Source organism: Acomys minous, assembly GCF_964271855.1.
Source record: "Acomys minous genome assembly, chromosome: 6".
Lineage (NCBI taxonomy): Eukaryota > Metazoa > Chordata > Mammalia > Rodentia > Muridae > Acomys > Acomys minous.
The window spans coordinates 46,377,880-46,400,886 of NC_140487.1; the positions used below are offsets into that span (position 1 = coordinate 46,377,880).

At 39.3% G+C, this 23,007-nt stretch overlaps 1 protein-coding gene across 2 annotated transcripts in view; it reads right to left on the bottom strand.

Annotated features, from left to right (window-relative positions):
* GRID2 (glutamate ionotropic receptor delta type subunit 2) overlaps positions 1-23,007 on the bottom strand; it is a 1,382,318-nt gene that overhangs the window by 229,424 nt on the left and 1,129,887 nt on the right. For both annotated transcript variants that reach the window (XM_084785474.1, XM_084785473.1), the window contains exon 13: positions 18,180-18,375. In XM_084785474.1, the coding sequence (XP_084641600.1) occupies positions 18,180-18,375 (196 nt within the window). The remainder of the gene's footprint in view (positions 1-18,179; positions 18,376-23,007) is intronic.

Sequence of the window (23,007 nt, forward strand, 5' to 3'; positions counted from 1 at the left end):
CCCAGGGTACCAGAACTCCAGAGGCAACTGAGTATCCAAACCCCAGCAGTCATGAAGGCTGCCAAAACCCCAGCAGAGACACACTACTGGACCTGAAGACTTACTGGTCACTAGAACCATAGTTCACACAGACTAGAAGACCAGAGAAGAAACAGAAAGCAAGAAAAAAAATTCATCCAGCAAAAAATAAACTGCACCTAAACCTATAATAGCCCTAAACCTAACTAGAGAGCAGCATAAAAACACACTCAACAATACCCAAGGCAATATCACATCATGAGAGGCCATTTACTAAGTAATACTAGGAACTGAACAGTACACCTGAAAGCACTAAAATAAAAATAAGCAAACACACCCAAGAAGAGTAGATTAGAGGAAATAATCATACTCAGGGCTGAAATAAATAAAATAGAAACAAAGAGAGCAATAAAAAGAATCAATGAAACAAAGTGTTGGTTCTTTGAAAAAAATTAACAAGACTAATAAACCTTTATCCAAAGTAAGAGGCAGAGAAATAATATACAAATCCACAAAATCACAAATTAAAAAGTGTAAATAACAACAGACACTGAAGGAATCCAAAGAATCATTAGATATACTTCAAAAACCTGTACTCCATAAAATTGGAAAAACTAAAGGAAGTGGACAAATTTATGGCTAAATACCACTTACCAATGTTAAATCAAGATCAGTAAACAATTCAAATAGACCTATATATCTTAAGGGACAGAAACAGTCATTAAATGTCTTCTAATAAAAAATGCTCAAGTTCAGGTGTCTTCAGGGCAGATATCGCCCAGACTTTTAAAAGAAGAGCTAATATTAATACTTCTCAAATTATTCCACATAATAGAAACAGAAACCACATAATTTTAGAAAGTCACAATCAACCTGATATCAAAACCACACAAAGAGTCAACAAAGAGAGAGAATTACAGACCAATATCTTTCATAAACACTGGTGCAAAAATAGTCAATAAAATGCTTGTAAACTGAATCCCAAAACACATCAAATAGATCATCTACTGTGATCAATTAGGCTTCATCCCAAAGATGCATGGCTGGTTCAACATATAAAAAATCTGTCAAAATAATCCACCACATAGACAAACAGAAAGAAAAAAAGCACATAACCATTTTGTTAGCTGCTGAAAAAGCCTTTGACAATAATTGGTGATAAAAATCTTGGGGATATCAGAGAGACAAGGCACATACCTAAACATAATAATGGGAATACAGAAGTTGTTAGCCAACATCAAATTACATGGAAAGAAAATTAAAATAATTCCACTAAAATCAGAGAGAAGACAATAAGACAACTAAAGGAGATCACGGGGCTACAAATTAGAAAAGAAGAAATCAAAGCATTACTATTTGCAGATGGTATGATCCTATACATAAAGGACCCTAAAAATTCTACCAGGGAACTCCTACCATGGATAAACACCTTCATCAATGTGGGTACAAACAAAATTAATTAAAAAATATCAGTAGTTCTCCTATATGGAAATGATAAATGAGATGAAAAAAATCAGGGAAAATCATCCTTCACAATAAATGTAAAATATCTTGGTGTAACTCTAATCAAGCAAGTGAAAGCCCTGTGTAATTAAAAACTTAAAGTTGGGCGGGAGATATGGCTCAGCAGTTAAAGACTAGGCTCACAATCAAAATAAAATGTTTATGTCTTTGAAGAAAGCAATTGAAGATGTCAGAAGATGGAAATATCTCCCATGCTCATGGATTGGCAGGATTAACACATTAACATAGTAAAAAAAAAAAAAGATTGTAGGAGCCAAAGACACCACAAGAAAAAACTGCAGAATCAACCTGGGCCCATAGGATCTCACAGAGACTAAGCCAACAACGAAGGAACCATATCGGATTGACCTATGCCCTCTGCATATGTTATAGTTGCATAGCTTGGTCTTCCTTTGGGACTTTTATCAGTGAGAGCAGGGGGTTATCTGACTTTTTTGCTAGTTTTTGGGACCATTTTCCTCACATTGGGTTGCCTCATCCAGCCCTAATACCAGGGGAGGTGTCTATTGTTAATGTAGCTTGATATGATGCCATGTTTGGTTGATACCCATGGGAGTCCTCTCCTTTTCTGAGAAAGGGAGGAGTAGAAGGGGAGGGACAAAGGAGGGGTCAGGAGAGGTACTGGGAGGAAAGGAGTCAGGGAAAACTGTGGTTGAGATATAAAAAACATAATAAAAACATTCAGTTTCACTAAAACATGCAAAAAGGGGAAATTGTGGTGAAATAGTATTTATTTATAATTTTGTCCAAATGAAAACAAAATAATTGAAACACCATTTAATTCTAAATTTCTGGCAGGACATGAGGGGAATAGGTATACTTATGATTACCCACAGTGGGGATTGGTGTGTCTTTAGAGACCATATTACATAGCTATAAATATGCAAATGTGAATGCTCTTCAACTCACAGTACCATTTTTTTTTTAGAACTATAAGAAAACTAACAGATACACAAAAACACATGCTCATTCTTGCTGTTTTTAGGATGAAGTAATCTTCCTGTGAACTTAACAGGTTCATGGGTGTTTGGAAGGTACTGTAATGGTATATAGGTCAAGGTCTTATATTCTAACCCAAAAGATGTTTATGATATAGAAAAAATTTAAAAGATAATGGCATAAGGTGCCTTTACATGTAAAATAATGTAAGTGTGGACTAGAACCAGCAAGATAGAGCTGTAGTTAAAAGCGCTCATGTCCAAGCTTGGTGATCTATACCCAGTGCCAGGACCCATGTTGTGGAAGGAGAAAATTAACTGTAGCAAGTGTCCTCTGACCTTCATTCAAGAATGGGGGCACCACGTGGCATGTGCTCTCCACCAACACACAGACAAATAAAGAAAAGAAAAATGTGACTAAGCTAAATTTCTTAATGCATATGTGCATTTGTTTTCATAAGTGAACAATAAACTGAGAAACTTACATGTCCCACTATCAGTGAAGGTTGGCTCTAAGGGTCAACTGAGCAAGGTGAACTGTTTTTCAACTTCTAGTAGGATTGTGAGTTTAATTTTTCTAACAGAATTTTTATAAGTGCACGGCACTTTCCAAATTGCCAAGTTTTAGGTTAAGAACTGAGCAAATGGAGGGCACCGTTAAAAGTCCTTACTGTCTAGGAAGCACTGCCCACAGTGGACACAGGGGAACTATGAAGCTAAGAGTTCCCAGGGAAGTCCTGTGCTGGAGTTCAAGAGTGGCTACCAAACCAAGACCAAGCACAGGCTTGTGAGGCTCCTACAAGGAGACTATCACTGATGCACAAAGAGAGGGAACAGATGACTCAGTACTGAGTGTGGCTAATGAGAAGAACTTGAGGCATATGACCTGGCTACAATAGCCATGTTTCAGTATGGAAAAGCAATCTTAAAGCTATGCACTCTGCCAAGTAGTGTCATCTTTACACACAAACACAAGTCATTATTTTGGCTAGGATCCACTCCACGTGCATTATCCCCCTGAGCATCAAATTAAAGGAAAAAAAAAAAGACATAAGTGTAGCATGCTTTGTGTTCTCCATCATCTGACGTACTGAAACTCAAACTCAAGTTAGAGTGCTAATGAGTTCTTAAGAAGTTCATAACTCTAGATTTCTCCTTCTCAGTTTGAGTAGCTAAAGAGTCAAGAATGAATTTTATTTTAAAATATCCATGAAGATTATGATTTAAAACCAGTTTTTTTGAAAGGAGTGACTAGGAAAAATGCCATCCAATGTGGGGGATGGACTAGGCAGAAGCATAATTCCCACATGGAGCCCCCCTCTCACTTTCTCCCTCCTCTTTTACTGTGTGGTTACTAACACCAACCTAAAATCTCTGATTTCTGGAGAGACAGAAAGTGCTCCAGGGTGACCTGGGCTGCAGCGGTGAGGATGAAGGTAGGGGTCTGTGCTAAAGTGAATCTTACTGTTTAGTGCAATCACTTGGGCAACAGGGTAAACGTATCTAATACACTGGCAGCTCCAAGCACAGCTCTGTGACAGCCTAGCGCTCGGCCTCTCAAAGTCCAGAGCTGCTTATTTTTTTTGTTGTTGTTGTCGTTGTTATTGTTTTCCGAAAGTGCGTCCAACTTGATGATTCATTTTTGTAACAAGCACCTAATCCTGACTTTAAAGTTACACACCCAGTCAGTTCATTACCAAGTTGTTCTCTGAAACTCATTTGGTCTATCTTTCTGCTTCAGGCTCATTACTTTTCCTCTGCTTTGACATCTCCACTCAGTGTGCCAAATGATATTGCAGAGGTGTGAGAGGAGGGGAATTAATACAACTAGAAAAGAGAATATGGATACCATGGGTTAGAGGTACCTAAGACTAGGGCTAAATATAAGGTTACCTGTACTGTGCTTGATATCTGTGTTTTATTCATAGGAATATTTACCCTTTGTACAACTTGGTCTACATGTATTCATTTAATCGTAAGGTCTAGCATGTATTGAATACTTGACATCCTAGCCCCCAAAATCTGAGGAAGCAATGCACTCTAGACTTTGCTGCTTATAGACCAAAACTAGCTAGACCCTTACCCTGATATTGCTGGGGTCAGAGGTGCCCACAACTCAATAGGCCCCTGGGAGTATACTACTCATGGCTCAACACTTCATTATTCCTTGTCTAGAGCCACAGCTAAAATTGGCTTTGTTTACCAAGTATTCACCATGATGCCAATCCCAAGGTTCCCACATCATTACATATATCATTGGTGTGGGTGTACATATCTCCTGATTTAAATAGCTCTCCAGATACTTCCACTGTGATTTAGGAGTTCCATCACCTTGTGTTTAGGGAGTTTGTATAATTAATTATCATGTAGAAATTCTAAAGAGAGAAAGGTAATGTAATAAACAGCACTGAGACAGTTGGGAAAATGAGACTATCTTAGGCAAACCAAAATATATGGTTCCCTTACCTACATCCCCCATTTCAAGGGGCAGTTGGTTTTAGTACAGAATTCTACCAGACTTTCAAAGAAGACCTAATGCCAATATTCCTCAAATTACTCCACAAGTTCTCCCACATACCCCATTTCAGGTCTAGTGCCACATCCCTGGAGTCCCTCAGCATCCTCCTAGGAAACACAGGTGAGAACTCTACATGCTAGCCCCTTGCATGCATCAGGTTACTGGGCACACATATCAGCCTTGAGCTATGTAGGCGTCTGCACCCTCAATCTACTGGGCTACATATCTATTTATATTGCCAAAGGCAAGCTGGCTTACAGGACCACCAGGTGAGACCCCATGGACCACAACTCCCAACTTGCCCTGTCTTCCCAGCAAACCTAGCAGGGGAGAGCCCCACCCTGTCCCTTGTACACCCCATTCTGGTTCCAATGCCCCTATTCCCGAAGGAAGCCTGTGCTCTCCTATTGGGCCTCACCTGTATATGCATTTCCGAAAGCCTTTGGCTTCCAGGTACAACGAGGATCAACAGGCTTCTGGGAAAACATAGCAGTGGTGAGATACAGCTGTGCTCATGCACCTGCCATCTACTGAACCTCATACCAATGTGCATTCCTGGAAACCAGTGGCCTCCAGAGACCATTAGCCAATACCAGAGACAGTCAGATAGCTAAAGGCCAGCGAAAGAACACAAATAACAAGAGCCTGGGCAATATGGCAATAGCAGAACCCAAGTTTCATACTATATCAAGTCCAGTATATCTTAACATAGCTGAGGAACAACAAAATAACCTTAAATCTAGTCTCATGAAGAGGAGAGAGGACTTTAAAAAAGAAATAAATACATCACTTAAAGAAATACAGGAAAATACAATTAAAGAGGTAGAGGCTTTTTAAAGAGGGAATGAATACCCCTTAAAGAAATACAAGGAAAAAATAAAACAGGTAGAAGCTTTTTAAAGAAGAAAGGAACAAATCCCTTAAAGAAATAAAGGAAAGCACAATTAAATATAAAATTAATAAAACTGTACAAGACCTGAAAATGGGAGTAGAACTAATAAAGAAAGCACAATTGGAAGGAATCTTTGAGAAAGAAAACCTAGGGAAGAGAAGTGAGTAAGAGATGCAAGTATATCCAAAATAACCAGGAAGAGAGAATCTCAGGCATAGAAAGTATGATAGAAGAAATTGATACACCAGTCAAAGAAAATGTCAAAGCTAAAAAAAATTCCTGATACAAAACATCCAGGAAATCTAGGATACTATGAGAAGACCTAACCTCTGGACAATGGAAATAGAAGAAGCTGAAGAATTCCAGTTCCAAGGATCATAAAATATTTTTAAGTCATAGAAGAAAATGTCCCCAACCTAAAGAAAGAGATGCCTATACACATATAAGAAGCATAAGAAACACAAATTAGATTGGACCAGAAAAGAAAATCTTCCTACCACATAATAAGCAAATCACTAAATCTACACAACAAATAAAGGATATTAAAAGCTGCAAGGGAAAAAAGGCCAAGTAATATATAAAGGCAGACTTCTCAGAATGACACTTGACTTCTCATCAGAGACTCTAAAAATCAGGACCTGGGCAGATGTCTTGCAAACCTGAAGAGACCACATATGTCAGCACAAACTACTACCCAGCAAAACTCTCAGTCACCATAGATGAAGAAAACAAGATATTCCAAGACAAAACCAAATTTAAACAGTATCTATCCACAAATATAGCCCTACAGAAAATACTAGAAGGAAAACTTCATCCCAACGAGGATAAGTACATCCAAGAAAATGCAGGAAATAAATAATTCTACACCAGCAAAAACAAAAGAAGTGATGCACACAAAAACACATAACACTAACACCACATATCAAAATAAGAGGAATTAACAATTTTTAGTGATTAACATCTCTCAACATCAATGGCCTCAATGGAACAACAAAAAGATACAGGTTAACAGAATGGTTGCAGAAAATGGATCCATAATTCTACTGCATACAAGAAACACACTTCAGCAACAAAGATAAACATTATCTCAGAGTAAAGGGCTAGACAAATGTTTTCCAAGCAAAGACACACAAGAAGCAAACATAATCAAAATAGATGGGGAATCCTATCAGACTTCCATGTATTAAAGATGGACTTCAACAACAGAAATAACAAAAAGCCTAAGAACTCACCGAAACTGAACAACTGTCTACTCATTGACTACTGGGTCATGGAAGAAATTAAAGACCTTCTGGAATTTAATGAAAAGAAGACAAAATATACCCAAAGTTATAGGATACAATGAAAGCAGTGCTATGTGGAAAGTTTATAGCACTAAGTGCCTTTATAAAGAAATTTGAGAAATCCCATACTAGCAGTTGAAAAGCACACCTGGAAACTATAGAATAATAGAAAGCAGGGCTGGAGAGATGGCTCAGAGGTTAAGAGCACTGCCTGCTCTTCCAGAGGTCCTGAGTTCAATTCCCAGAAACTACATGGTGGCTCACAACCATCTATAATGATATCTGATGCCTTCTTCTAGCATGCAGGTGTACATGCAGGCAGAACAATGTAAACATAATAAATCTTTTAAAAAAGAATAATAAGAAACAAACACACACCAAGAGGAGGAGATGGCAGAAAATAATCATACTCAGGGATGAAATTAATAAAGTAGAAACAAAGAGGACACTAAAAAGAAGAAACCAATACTCCTCAAACTATTCCACAGTATAGAAACAGAAGGAACATTGCAAACCTCAGGAATGGTTCATCATATGAAAATCCATCAACATAATCCAGCATATAAGCAAACTGAAAGAAAAAAAAGATGATCTTCTCAATAGACTCTGAAAAACTTTTGACAAAATCCAATACTGTTCCATGTCTAAAGTATTGTAGAGCTCAGGAATAAAATGAGCATCACAATCAAGCCAATATACAGCAGGCCAATAGCCAACATCATGTTAAATGGAGAGAAACTTAAAGCAATTCCACTGAAATCAGGAACAATACAAGAATGCTCACCCTCTACATACTTGAAGTCCTAACTAGAGCAAAAAGACAACTAAAGGAGATCAAGGGGATACAAATTGGAAAGGAGGAAGTCAAAGTATCACTATTGACAGATGATATGATATTATATATAAGTGGCCCCAAAAATTCTACCAGGTGCTAAACACTTCCAGCAAAGTGTCTGGAAACAAAATTAACTAAAAAATAGTATCCTTCCTGTATACAAGCTACAAACAGGTCAAGAAAACAATTGGGAAACAATACCCTTCAAATTAGTTATAAATAATATCTTGATGTGGCTCTAACTTTGACACAAAATTTATCCTGCCTACAAGATGTACAGGGGGAAAAATACAGCAGAGAGTGAAAGGATATCTAGCCAATGCTGGCCACACCATACAAAAGAACCTACTCCTGACAGTATTAATGACACTCTGCTATGCTTGCAGAAGGATGCCTAGCATGGCTGTTCTCTGAGAGGCTCCATCCAGCAACTGATCTAAACAAATGCTGAGACTCAGAGCTAAACATTGGGCAGAGAGCAGGGAGCCTTGTGCAAGAGTAGGGGAAAGGGTAGAAGGACCTTTAGGGAATAGGAGCTCCACAAGAAGACCAACAGAGCCAACTAACCTTGGCTCAGAGGTGCTTGTGGAGACTGAAGCTTCAACCAAAGACCTTGCATGTACTGGTTCTACGTCCTCTACATATATGTACCTGATAGAAAGCTTGGTATTCAGGTGGATTCCTTAGTAAGGGAAGTGGGAATTGTATCTGGTAAAGCCTCTATTCCATTTTTGATCACTTGTCCCTGGCAGGGTTGCTTTGCCAGGCCACTGTAGAATAAAATATGCTTAGTTTTGATGTTTTTTGAGGTGCTGCAATGGATAGGTGAGGTGTTCCCCTTTTATGAGGAGTAGGGAAGGGAGCATAGAGAGAAGATGGAGGAAGGTGGGATATGGAAGGAGAGAAGGAAGGGAGCTACAATTTGAATGTAAATTGAATAAATAAATTAATTTTAAAAATTATTCTGCAAAAGAGAAACAGACTGAGCACTGCCAAATTGATTCTATAAGGCCATAGTTAGCCTAATACACAAATCTCATAAAGAATCAACAGAGAAAGAGAATTACAGAACAATTTCACTTATGAACATGGATGCAAAAAATTATCCATAAGCCAAATCCAAGAACACATCAAAAACATCATGTACCATGATCAAGTAGGCTTTATCCCAGAGATGCAAGGATGGTTTAACATACAAAAATCTGTCAATATAATCTACCATATAATCAAACTGAAAGAAAAAATTACATGATCATCTCTTTAGATGCCGAAAAAGCCTTTGACAAAATTTAACACCCTTTCATGATAAAAGTGCTGGAGAGATCAGGGATACAAAAAAACATATCTAAACATAATAAGGACTGTTGAGGTTATTTTTTAAAACTGTGTTTCTCTTAGTTTATCTCTTAACCTGGCTATCACACAAAGAATTGAGACTTTTATTTTGTTTAATAATAAGCTTCATAGCACAATCTTGAGCAGTTAAAGTATTTTCTTAAACCTCTATCTTGTATTGATTTCATATTCGCCCAAATCCCCATGTTACTTGACTTTTAGTTCTTTCTATGGTACAGCTAGATCTCTTCTGATATTTCTTGGACCTCTCTCATGGCTAATTCCCCTGGTGGAATCTCCAAATACTTCTCCTAACTCCTCCTACCCTAGCTGTCAGGAAGTCAAGCCCTATTCTATACCCTGCTCAGAAACTGGCTGTAAGCTGCTTTTATTTGGCATTCCAGGGAAAAACTGGAGAGCAGTGTTTATATAACATTGAGACAGAAACCAGAATTTAAACTATACAATAACTTTACGCCTACATTTCCCCCTTTTAGTCAAAGAAAAGGCTCTTTTTTTTTATAATAACAAGCTATATGTAATATAACTATGAAAATTATTAGGTAAGACCATTAACATTTTTGTATTTGGCACCTTTGGGTAAAGTATTTTATTATCTATCAATTTCTATCATATTAAACAATATGTTTAATTGTGAGACTAAAATTATCTAACGTTCAACCCCATCAGAGACTTAAGATGGAATAAATATTACCTAAATATCTAGGAAGTGCAGGCTAGCAGCTTCTAAGCTTATAGATATGACAGAGATATTCTGCTGGCTGAATAGTCCTCCAACATTTCTCTATAATGTTGGAGCATCATCTGCATCCTTCTGGTACAGAATACCTGACAGACTTGTCTGAAGCAGGAATTATAAAGGAATTGCCTACTTTGTCCTTGCAAAGCTCAGCAGTCAACTTTCTTGTATCTAGTTTGTCCTATTTGGACAGTATTGTGTCTATAAACAACAGGAGGACATTTTATCATCCAGTGGCTTTCTTGCTTGCCACATATGAAACCTTTGATACTCTTTGATGTAGAGTAAGGATCCTTCGAGAAGACCTGTCTCATTGTCAAAAATGCCTTAAATTAATAAAATCTTTAAATGCCATATTCTATAGACCTGTTGAAGACCATCTATCTATTTTATCTGAGTTGTTTGTTTCTAGGTATTTTTTATCTGTCAATCTAGGAAACATTTTTTACTTAACTAAACAAGTATCTAACATGCCTGAGTTTGATTATGTGGCTGATAATATACATTGCTTACTTGTCCTAAACAACTCGTAATAGCAGCTTTCAAAAGGACGAGAACTTACCATTGCAGTATTAAGAATTCCACAGGTACAATACTTTAACATGTTGTAACAAAATATAATACAAAGATTTATAGCAATGTAATATTTTTGGCTTATTAACTCTGTCTGGTTCAAAAGTAGATTCAATAATCTACCATTTGCCTATCATATCTAAAACCAACCTTTTTAAAATGATAACAAACATCTATCACTCATAGAATGACCAAAAGCTATCCACCCTCCATGAGAATGATGCTTAGTTTCCCTTTAGGGGCACACAAGAAAATTGGGATACTGTCCATTCTTAAGAAAACTAGCTGAAATTTTTGCTGTTCAGTCTTTGAATGCTGAGAAAGTTCAGACCATAACTGGAGTCCTGACTGGAACAGCCTGTAATGCTGAATGGTCTAGATAGCTGTTTTGAAATTGTCCCAGATGAAGATTTTCAAGGAAACATTGTCATTGAGGCTATCTGTGAGGTAGGGTCACTTGTTTTGTTTTTGTCCTCTCTCTCTCTCTCTCTCTCTCTCTCTCTCTCTCTCTCTCTCTCCCCCCCCCCCTCTCTCTCACTGCTGCTCTGCTGTCTTTCTCTTCTCTCCTCTCATCTCCCAAGCCCAGGAACCTAAAACACCACCTTTCTCTCTTCCACCCAGTCATAGGCTTCAGCATCTTTATTTAGCCAATCAGAGATAACTGGGGAACACTCCTTAGCATCATATAGTTACAGGAGATAGTTCAACATTCATGTTAATGTCCATTGCAGGGCGGTAACCAGATCTCAAGGCACTGAAATCAACATTTTAAAACACAGTTGTACCTTCCTCTCACAGTCAACAGTGAGTGTAGATAATCAAATTAAGGAAGAGTTCTCAGGCTCTACCATGCTTCATTTATGCACATCATTTCAGATCTAGTGAATCTGTGAATTCCTTAGAATCCCTTTCATCTGCTTCTAAACTCATTCTTCCTTAACTTCCTTCTCCTTCAGTAGAAGAGTCTTTTCTGACCTGTGAACTTGCCCTTTCTGTCTTGGTTTCCTTTAAGTATTTAATTGCCTCATTCAGTCTTATGTCTATAAACACACTCTAGACCACTATAATTAAATGTCATGTTCATTAGCATGTCAAGGGCAAAATTTCATTTGGGTTTTTTAATCCTGTTACTCCTCTTACTTTTTAAAAGTTTCAATAAATGGCAACATCCTTATTTTTGACTATCGAAATAACAACCTCCAGTTCAGCATCAACCCCTTTCTTCTAAATCCCCTGTTTAATCTTTTGGAAAACCTTGTCAGAAATAACTTCAAGATATTTTTAGATTCAGTCACTTCCCACTTGTACCCTAACCACATGGGGCCAGTCATCACCAAGTTTCAGGTGGATTACTATTAGACATAATTTCTCTCACGAGCCTCTCTTCTTTCACCCTGACTCCTGTTCTCCACAGGTTCATGATACGGTACTGGTCAAAAAACTGCCATTACCTTCTGAGTGCTTTCACTGTGAACTTGTTAAACTTTCAAATGTCTTCCATTTTTTCATTTGATTTCATATACCTGGAGCCCAAGTGAGATTTGAGCACCAGGAGTCCCTACAGCCTTGGCCCTGCTGAGGTCCCAGTCCCTTCTCCTGTGCCTCCCTCACACAGCATTTCTCTGTGTCCGCCATGATGGTGTTCTTCCCATTTCTTCGCAGCGTTGTAGGCAAGTCAGGCAGTCTGCACTGCATAGCTTATTTCTTGGGCCTACGTGTTTCCTGTTTCCTGGCTTCTCTCTTCCACTGTCCTTGCTGTTGTATGGCTCCCAGTTTCTTCTCTTTCATTCTTTGCAGAGCTCTAGGCTCCCAACCTCTCCTCCTTCCGGTCTCTATTGTCATGTTCTTAAAGCTGTTTCTGACTAACCAATATGTGTGTCATATTCTTTTTGTTGTTCTCATGCATTCTGATGCTACGAATATTTCTTAATTTGATATTTTGTTTATTGAGTCTCTGCTGTGAGCCACAGATTTTTAAAGGCTTTTTTTGGACAGGTTGTTACTGGTGCCCCATGAGAGCTATGATTACAGAAGTGTGCCATCATGCTCAGCTCTGATGCTTCTTTGTAGCTCTCACTTATTATGTAATTGTTTCTTTCTACCACATTATATCTCTATTGGGGCAGAAGCTTTGTTTACTCTACCTGACTTTTCAATGCCTAGAGGAATTCTGGGTAAATAACAAATGGCTATGTGCTGAGGGAATTCATAAAATTACTGGTTCAGTGTGTTTATTTTTAATTTTTTTCTATATTTTTGTGCATATAAATGTTTCATCTGCATATATGTGTACCTCATCATGCCTGGTACCCATAGAGGTAAGAAGAGGGCACTGAAATTACCAGTAGTTCTGAGTGATAATTTGAATGCTGGGAACCAGACCTAATTACTCTGAAAAAGAAGCTAGTGGTCTTAATTGCTGAGTCATCTCTCCAGAGCCACTCACCAACCAAGATTTTAGCAAGATCTGAGTTGACAAGTTGGCTCACCTCCCCAGTTCACAGCATCTGTAATTTGTTTGCTAGCCCCAGTCCTTCCCAACATGTGATAGACACTCTTTCAATCAGACCTACTTCGCATCTTGGCTTTCATTTTCACTTTGGTACGACAGGCTGATCAAGCCAGTCATACCAAATCAGGAAGCAGCTCTCCTCCTCGGTTTCTGCTTCTGCTCCTTTCTCCAGGGTCCTGCTGGAGTTCCTGCTCCAATTCCCTTCAGAGATGGACTGGGATGTGGACGCGTGAGCCAAATAAAACTCGTCCAAACTGTTTTGTATCACTGTTTAGTTGTAGCAGCTAAAATCAAACTAAGACAGTATCAACGGCTTCCAAAACCACAGATGCTGTCATGTAGGCAAAATACTGCTGCTTCAGGTGCCGCTACCCTTCCTGTTTCCACCTGAGCATACACTCACTCCAGAAACTGGAGAGTTATTCCATCCTGGTCAGAGCCCTGTTCCACCAGGCCTGATCTCCCATACCACTAGAGGACTTCGTTATTGCGTTCTCAGAGGATTTGTTCACCACCATAGGGATTATCAGGCCATTAGAAATGAATATTGCTGGGATGAACCTTCCACGATGTAGTTTTAGAACACTGACATGTCCCAGGTGTAGCCTTCTCCCTCCCATCCAGCTGACACCTGCCACACTAGGCTTTTTTCCCATATGTGCTTTGGCAACATGTGATTTCACTCAGATTGCATTTCTGTTTAAAGCTCTCTTGAGTTGCTTCCTGTCCCTCACAGATGAAAGCCAAATTAAAATGTTTTAGACAGCCCCACATTAGTATGAACTAAACTCTATCATGTATAAGATCCATTCTCAGATCTTGTAAAACTGTCAGAGGCCTGAGGTAGAGCTGAGGCTCTGGGTTTATCATCAGCTCTCAGGTAGGGCTCTTACTGTCATCCTTAAGGACCATGCTTTAAGGATCAAGACCCCATGTGATTTTCTCCACTTTACCTCCTGACTCTCTACCTCTGCTGGTTTTGATACGGATCCTGTAGGCTTATTTATCCAGCTCACATTTTCATTCATATTCTAGGAAAATGCAGGCATTGCCCACTTTGGAGCTTTTGCACAGGCTGACCCTCTGTTCAAAAATATTTCACCCAGGAGCACACAACTATTTCTCAGTCCCTCTGCCTCTCTTTGTCAGTCTCTCTGTCTCCCTCACCTCCACACATACTGTTTCAAGTTTTTATTCCAATGTCTCCTTTAGAGTGAAGCCTTCTTTGGTTACCAGGACTAAAAACCTGGAACAAGCAGCTTGTCCACACTCCCATCCATAAAGTCTCTTTTTCTTCTTCAGCATTTCTCACTCCTGAACACACAATAGTATCTGTACTTTCTCTTTTGTCTGCTCTCATTGCTGGGAGGTTAACTCCAGGGAAGTCTGTGCAGTTCCCGTTTCTCTTTACACACAAGACACTCAAAAATAATTGTTAACCTCCTGAAAAAAAAAAAACACCTCAGTAACATTTCCAAAATTATATATTTGGAGTACTTATGTAAAAATCACCGAGCGGATCACAGAAGTACATTAGTTTTAGTTTAATTGGGATGGCTCCTTACAAATGACTGTCATGCAAGAATCCAAACTCATAACTTTCTGTTTGTTTGTAGAGCTAACTCTGGTATGGAATGACAGAGATACCTGAGGGGATCAGAATATGCCTTCAAGAAGGTGACACTGGTAGCTCACATAAACACAAGTATAGCCCAAGACATTCATGGGATCTATTCACAGTTACGGCTCGTGAAGCTCGGTTTTCACAGTGCTGAGAGGTTGTCTTTGAGGCAGTTACTGCGGGTCTGGATCCCTGTTAAAGATTCCCGCCAAAACCCTCAGTGGGACCATTGACCTAATGTATCTCTAGGGATTTCTTTCTGCCTGCACAAATTAGAAGCCAATGACAGAGAACCGGAAGCAGCTTTGTGAGTTGTGCAAGGACAGTTTCTGGACAAGGCACTCATCAAGTCTGCTCTCATATCCTTCAGGTCTGGATTTCAGGAACCTGGGCTCACAGGTTCAGCAAGTGAGGAAGTTGTGGTTTGGTGGTTGGTGTTGCTTTTAATAAAGCTTGCCTTAAACCTTACAAATGGAACCCAAATACTCCTCATTATTACTACTTAGCCTGTGACCAGTCAAACTTCAGCTGTCTCCACTTTGGTGAAGGAAATCTACAAACGTGTTTCACACCAGCTGGGCTCTTCATCAAGTTAGGATTCATTACTCTTCAAGCAAAGGCCAAAGTCACATCAAAGGACTTGTCTCACTCTCTTCAGCTTGTTAGCTTTCCTTATTAGCTAAATCCCAGGAGACAGGCACTGCTTTCTACTTCTTGGAACGTGCTTTCTTTTTAGCAAATTTTTTAAATAATAAATTTATTAATTTATTTTAAATTAAAGAAGGAAGTAGTAAATAATGCAGTTTTGTGGCTACAAGTTCTTCATATTCCATTTTGTTGTTAATCTAGCAAACTACTTTAAAAGATAGGTTTACAGTTCTGCTCATATTATTTATTGTTGCTGTATATATGTCATATTATTTCATCATTATTACTTATATAATTTTAGGTTTTTGAGGGGGTATCTTGCTAGGTGCCGTAGGCTGTTCTAGAACGCACAGTTCTCTTGCTTCAGTCTCCCAAATGCTAAGGTTAGAAAAGAGAATCAGCACATGTGGCTTTATTTAATGTTGACAAAACCTGTATGAAGTAGGAATTCTTATCATAATAAATCTCTCAAGGCCCAGGGAGAATCTAAAACATGTTCTTACGTTTACAGAATAATTTCAAAAATCAAGCTAGACTTAAATCCAAGAGGGCAGGACTTCCCAGCTCATGATTCTTTCTTACAGTGGGATTTATTTTTGACACTGAATAAAGTAAGATGTTGAGAAAAAATTGACCTGTAGATTGTCTCTTCAACCTCCATAAAAAAAAAAATCGCATGATAAGCTCGATTAGTTGCACATGCCTGTGATCCCAGCATCACTTGGAGGGGCAGAGGCAGGTAGATCTCTGCGAGTTCAAGGCCAATTTGCTCTGTAAAGCAAGTCAAGGGTACACAGAGAAACCCTGTCTTAAGAAGACAAAACAAATAACCAAACAAAATTCCATGCTGTCTACTGCCATTTAAATTATGCTTTATATCCCTCTTGTCTTCCTCCCCAGACTCCAACTCTTGAGCCCAGTGACCTTTTCACTGATGCCAAGCTAATCTCCACTGTCTACCCGGGAGCCTGCCACAGAATTGGTACTTAGCAAATATTTGAAAATGGATTTTTAAAAAACTCATGAGGGAATACATATGCTTGTTTAAAAATACTTTATTGAGATTTTACGTCTGATGAAAGAAAATAAACTAACTCTAAGCAGCTTTTCCTCAAAAAAAAATGTAATATAATTACAAGAATGTCTATTTATACTCATCTTTAAAAAAATAGTTTTCTGTTTCCTGGAGTGGGAACTAATGCTAGGGGTTAACGAGGGCCTTATTTACACTGAACACATACTATTGAAAGAAAGTTCTCCTCCCAATCTGTAAGGTTCATTTTTGATGGTAGATGAAGATGGCAGATGGTAGGTGAAGGAGAATTATTTCTTCAAACCCTTTAGTAGATTTATTCAGAAGCTCCAATTAGCTTACATTCTATGAGAACCTACACAACAAATGCAAATCTTCCAGCCTTTCTCCATTTCCCCAATATACAGATTTAACCACATACTGGTCCACTTTCTGCTCTCAGTCATCCAATTTAATGATGCTATGTTAATCTTCCAGGAGCCAATGATCCTTTTTGGTCTTATTTGGGTCACATTTGCAATCAACACTTTTGCCACTAGAAACTGAATTCCTATAATGAGGGCAAAGGCATCAGGGGATGCTTCAGACAGATCAAGGTCACACACTTTCTTCCTTAGAGGCTTCTGCTAACATGCTATGAATGTTTACTTTCTTATAAGTGTTGTTAATATTTGTAGAGAAGATTCCACAGTCAGCATCGGTTCTCAAGGCAATGATGCCAATGTGGCAACAGCAAAGATTAAATGCATTGATCCCAGGGGTTGAGAGCCATCTTGAAAATCGAGACAGAGTAAGCAGAATATCAAGCCTTCCTTCAGCAGAGCATTGACCTTCTGAGCAGGTAGCTCAGTCCTGAGGTCAGAGCTATTCTGATATGCAAGGTCATAGAGAAAAGTGAAAAGTACTACCACCGCTCTTGATAGCCACCCATCTGCTTGTTAACTTGCTCATTCTATGGTCATTTCATGGGCCACAGCTAGCCACTGGTCACAATTTTAAGCAGCAAACTACCCAGGTCTATCATGGTGACAGCTGGGACCTGAAATGCTTGTGTACATTTGTAAATAAACTACATCCAGAATGAAGAGTAACTTTTAATTTTTTTTTCTGTTACAAATGTGCAAACACTTTTTTAAAGCTTTTTAAATATATCTACTTCTAAATGAAGGTTATAGAAAAATGATCAGATAAGGATTTTCACTTTGGAAAACAGAAACAGTCATTCACAGGCACCTTATTTGTTGGCAAGATTAAAATTTTCTTCCAAATAGCTTTAGATAATCACAAGTAAAGATAAAGTTTTTGTGTAAAACAAATGCTATGTAGACAGAACCCTGAGTTATTTAAAGGGATTGGATAATGTGAATGATATTTGGAATGTGATTTGAAAAAAACTTATTTAGCTTTCATGTTTATAAGTCCTTAATCCATTTCTTGACTAAATAACAGTACCAGTTTTTAGTTTACGATTTCCAGGAGAAAGTTATTGATGAGACATCACAGGGGGTCTCGAGTTTCCTATATGAAAGTGCTGAGTTGCCCTGAGACCTTTCTTCAAACAATAAAAATGTAATTTAGCTGAAAATTCAATGTCTGTGCTGCAATAAAAGAGATAGAAAGAAATCTCAACTTAGGCACAACCATTTTTGAAGAGGAGCTGATGAAGATGGTAGATGAAGAGGACAGTACCTTCTGAATGCCTGCTTGGGACTCCAGAACATTGTTCTCCGAGCCATTGCTTCGGTTGATCATTCTCCACATCTGGGAATACATGCTGTCCCTCTCAAAAGGATTCAGCCCCTTCATGCGGACATGCTGATACACTGCAGAGTCCAAGACGGTGCCATAAGGGATATCTGTTTGCTTTGACAGATCCTGAAGAGACCTTGGTTGTGGGAGAAAAAAGAGACATAAGAGAGAGAGTGCTGAATACTGTCAGGTAGAAATAAAAGTAAAGGAACAAAAGGGTTATTCATCCAGAGCCAGACACCAAACAACTTATAGTTAACTTGTAGTTTCTTAATATTGAAATGTAATATTTATGGTGAACTCTCTTTAAGTTATACATGGCAAATTATTGAGAGATAACATCATTAGCAAGAAAAGGTTAAAGTTTTAGTACTAATGCTGTGTGTGTGTGTGTGTGTGTGTGTGTGTGTGTGTGTGTGTGTGTAAGCTTTGTGGGGGTAAATTGAGCTATCTCATCAAAGTAGTGCCAATTGGCACTGACAAATTAAGTTGTTTGTCTGTCTCCCTCAGTGACAAGGCTTTAATGCTTTTATAACATAATTGTGTTTTACATAAACAGCATGTTTTGAAGTCTAGTAAATACTTAAAACCCAGTATTTATGAGAGTCATTTCTGTGTGAATAATATATAATGACAAGCAAGTGACATATATCATCCACACTGGAATGCCTTATGCTCAGAACTATTTCACCAAGTTCCAGATGAGGTGGGTTAAGAAAATAAATGAATATTGTGACACAGCCAGTGAGGAACAGAGCAAGGACTCAAATACAGAGCACAACTCCTCAAAGGTCAGTGTTTCCACTATAAGATGCTGATGCTTCTATGTTGCTTTGGTTATATTTCATTTATGATATGTGTGCGTGTGCTCGCATGTGTACAACAGTGGGTGCATGCCTGTGTGAATATCTAAAGAAAAGGAGAGGGGGAGAAAGAAGAAAATAAGGAAAGGAAGAAGAAAAGAGGGTGGAGAAAAGAAGAGAATGGAGAGACAAGGACAGAAAAAGACTGCGCCTATTAAATTCAGACAGAACATATTTAATATAGAATATATTTTCAGTTTTCCTTATAATACTCAAAAATTTCAAAACAGTCTTTGATCTAGAAATAGCATTTCTTTGTCTAAGGATATATAGTTAATTTTCCTAACTTTAGTTTGTTGTTATTCTTTGTTTGTAAAAGAGAAATCTAAAGTTTTACGGCCTGTATTGTCCTTGGCTGGTGCCTTAGTTTGAGCAGGACCCCTGGGCCCAAATCTGCCTATCATAATGTTCTACTTGTAGGTTTCTAGGACCCTCTGGAGCCTTCTACTTTGCCATTCTCCCATGCTTCTCTCATCTAGAGTCCCAATAGAATGTCTTCCCCTCTGCCTCAGTTTCCTGGTAAGTGAAGGCTTTCGTGGGACATGCCCCTTGGGCTAATATGCAGATATAAGTGAGTATATACCATTTGAGTCTTTCTGCTTCTGGGTTAACTCACTCATTATGATCATTTCTAGCTCAATCCATTTATCCACAAATTTCGGGAATTCCTTGTTTTTAATATCTGAATAGTATTCCATAGTGTATATGTACCACAGTTTCTTTATCCATTCTTCTACTGATGGACACCTTTGACCATGTCCCCTGGAGGGGGAGACCTGGTGACACTCAGAGGAAGGACAGCAGGTTACCAAGAAGAGACTTGATACCCTATGAGCATATACAGGGGGAGGTAATCCCCCTCAGGAACAGTCATAGGGGAGGGGAATAAGGGGTAAATGGGAGGGAGGGAAGAATGGGAGGATACAAGGGATGGGATAACCATTGAGATGTAACAAGACTAAATTAATAAAAAAAGGAAAAAAAGAGAAATCTATTTGGGATTCCAGGCAAGTTAGTAGAATAGAAGCCAAGTAAATCCAGTGGCTGATTATAGTTTGGAAACTATAGGGAACAGGACTGTTTAATCACTCCATCTGCTACTTCTCTAAGTCCTGGGTTTGACTTGATCAACACCCAAAATATCCTCACCCTTGTTCCTTCCCTTCCATTGTATTTTTCTAACAATGTAAAATACCAACTCTCTTGCACCTGTGAACACCTCATCTCTCCAGCAAGGATCTGGCCTCTCTAATACCAGCATGACGGCCAGTCCCAGGTGCACCACAAAATGCAGCTTTCTTTAATTGGACAATCATAGGTTTGGTATTTTCTCTTCATGGTTCTCATCTTTCATGTAATAAATCCTTCTACCACTGGACCAAAAAAACATTCTTTACATGCAGAAGACTGCATGAAAATAGTATCTACCACTATAGTAGCATCTCTCACCAGGAAATGGGGATAAAAGACTCCTACCAGAAAAATCTACAAAGGTGATTGGTAAGGATTTTATAGAAGGGGTTGCAAGTGACTATTGGCATGGACATTATCAGTGATAAAATACGAAAGATGTAGCTGTGTCATTGCTATTGAAACTTAACATGAACTCTGAATAGAATTTTGGATAACACAGAGCTACCAACACAGTGAGAACACAGCAACTTGGACAGATCAGACTATTTTGGGCTATCCACAACCCACAGAACAAAGTCAAGAAAACTCCAGTCTCTAGTGGAGCTAGAAATCCATGTAGGAATAATGGAAGCCACTAAAAGCAAAAGAAGCATAGTCTATGAAGCAACAGTAGACCAAAGAGAAGAATTAAACATTCAAGCCACCGGACTCCCATTTTTCTAAATTTCCACCCAGATCTTCTTCTCCATTACACAACAAAATCAACAAAATGACCAAAGGAAATATTTACTTTTCAAAAATAACACTGAGTATCGATGGTCACAATTTACCCATCAAAAGACAAAACAGTTTGCATTAGATTACAAAACCCTTCTTTCTGCAGCCTCTAAGAAATGCACCTTGTGATGGGTTCCAAGATGGCATCGACCAGGATACACCATATCTGACCTACTGCATGGAGACCAGGGACTTGAATGGAGCCACAGACTGCTGGATCTAGAGAACTATACATGAGTTGGTTCCCAAATTCCCCAGACCACTGGTGGGCCTAGCCCCAGGACAAGCAACTGCCCGAAGGTCCTGAACCCACTCCCCAGACGCTCGAAAGGAACCCACCTGCGGGCTGCAGCTGGCCTATAAAGCACAAACTCACTGTGTGGGGTAGTGGTACACTGGAGCCTCTGGCCTGAGGAGTCTCAGGAAATAGGGTGAAACTGCCCTTGGATCCCTCCACCCACCCCACGCCAAATTGTGGAGGTCCCCCAGGCCGAGTGGAAACACGGGCGCAAGGCCCACCAAAAATAGCTGGAGTGGGTATGCAGCTTGAGGGCCGACCCGCCGAATCTAGATCCAGAAACAATGGACTGAGACTCCAAACAGGGGCAGTTAGAACCTACCTTGGACTGCTCCCACAGGTTCAGCAGGATCTCCCACATTGTTGCTCAGAGGATCTGCAAGTGGCCGGGGCTATAGGGTCGCAAAAGTGCAGGCACCTTGGAGCCTGCCCAGGGTCTGAAATGGTCCTGTCTCTGGGTCCCTGCGTACTGATCCTGTACTCCCCAACAGACAGAACCTAACTGGATCAGCTGCCACAGGCACAGCAGGATCTCCCACATTCTCAGGAGATGCTGGACAACCCTGCAGTGTCTCATCACTGACCTAAATAGCAACTACAGCTCAGAGGATCTGTGAGCAGCCCAGGCTACAGGGTCGTGAAAGTGCAGGCACCTTGGAGGCAGAGCTAAAACGCAACAACGGCTCAGAAAATCTGATCCAGCTGAGGTCTTGGCTACAAAGCAGCAGGAAAGATTGGCAGCTGGGTCCAACCTACCCAACCAGAGCGCTTGTGTGTTGACCTTGTTCTAGGTCCCTAAACAGCTGATCTGAATTACAGCAGTAAAATGAAAGGGTCCAGACAGAAACCTATTATTGCTGACTCAGTCCGGAGTGTAAGGTGTAGAGCAAAATCTCTAGGAGTGGAAACCACATCACCTGCTTGTTCCAGGAAAATACTCCCTGATCCTCACAGGCAAGGGGACACGACCTATAATCATTCATGAACTATCCAGTCTCAACCAGTGAAGGACACCAGAAACTACTTCCCAACACCAGAGACACCAAAATTACAAGAGGACAGTGATAGAACGCAAACAAAAACCAAAACAATTTGGCATCTCCAGATCCCAGCAATACCAATGAAAGCAAGTCTGAGAACCCAAACACAATCAAAATACAAGAAAATGACCTCAAGTCCTTAATAAGGAAGATGATAATGGAAGAACAAATAAAACCTGTAAACAACTGCAGGAGGATGCAACTAAGCGGGCTGAAGACATAAAAGAGTCATATAGAGAAGCACTGGAAGAATTTCAGAAAAATACAAACAACCAGATGAAGGAAATCATTAGAACAGTTCAAGATCTGAAGATAAAAATGGAAGCCTTGATAAAGGAAAACACAGAAGAAAAATGAGATTGAGAGGCCTCAGAGAAGAAAGCAAGCATCAGAGAGGTGACCTTATCTAACAGAATCCAAGAAATGGAAGAATGAATATCAGGACTTGAAGATACAATTGTAGAACTCAAAACAACCATCAAAGAAAATGCTAAATCTGAAAAGTTCCTGACACAGAATATCTAAGAAATCAAGGACATCATGAAAAGACGAAATTTGAGAATAGTAGGTATTGAGGAAAGAGAGGATACCTGACTCCACAGCCCAGAAAATATCTTTCACAAATCATAGAAGAACAATTCCCCAATCTGAAGAAG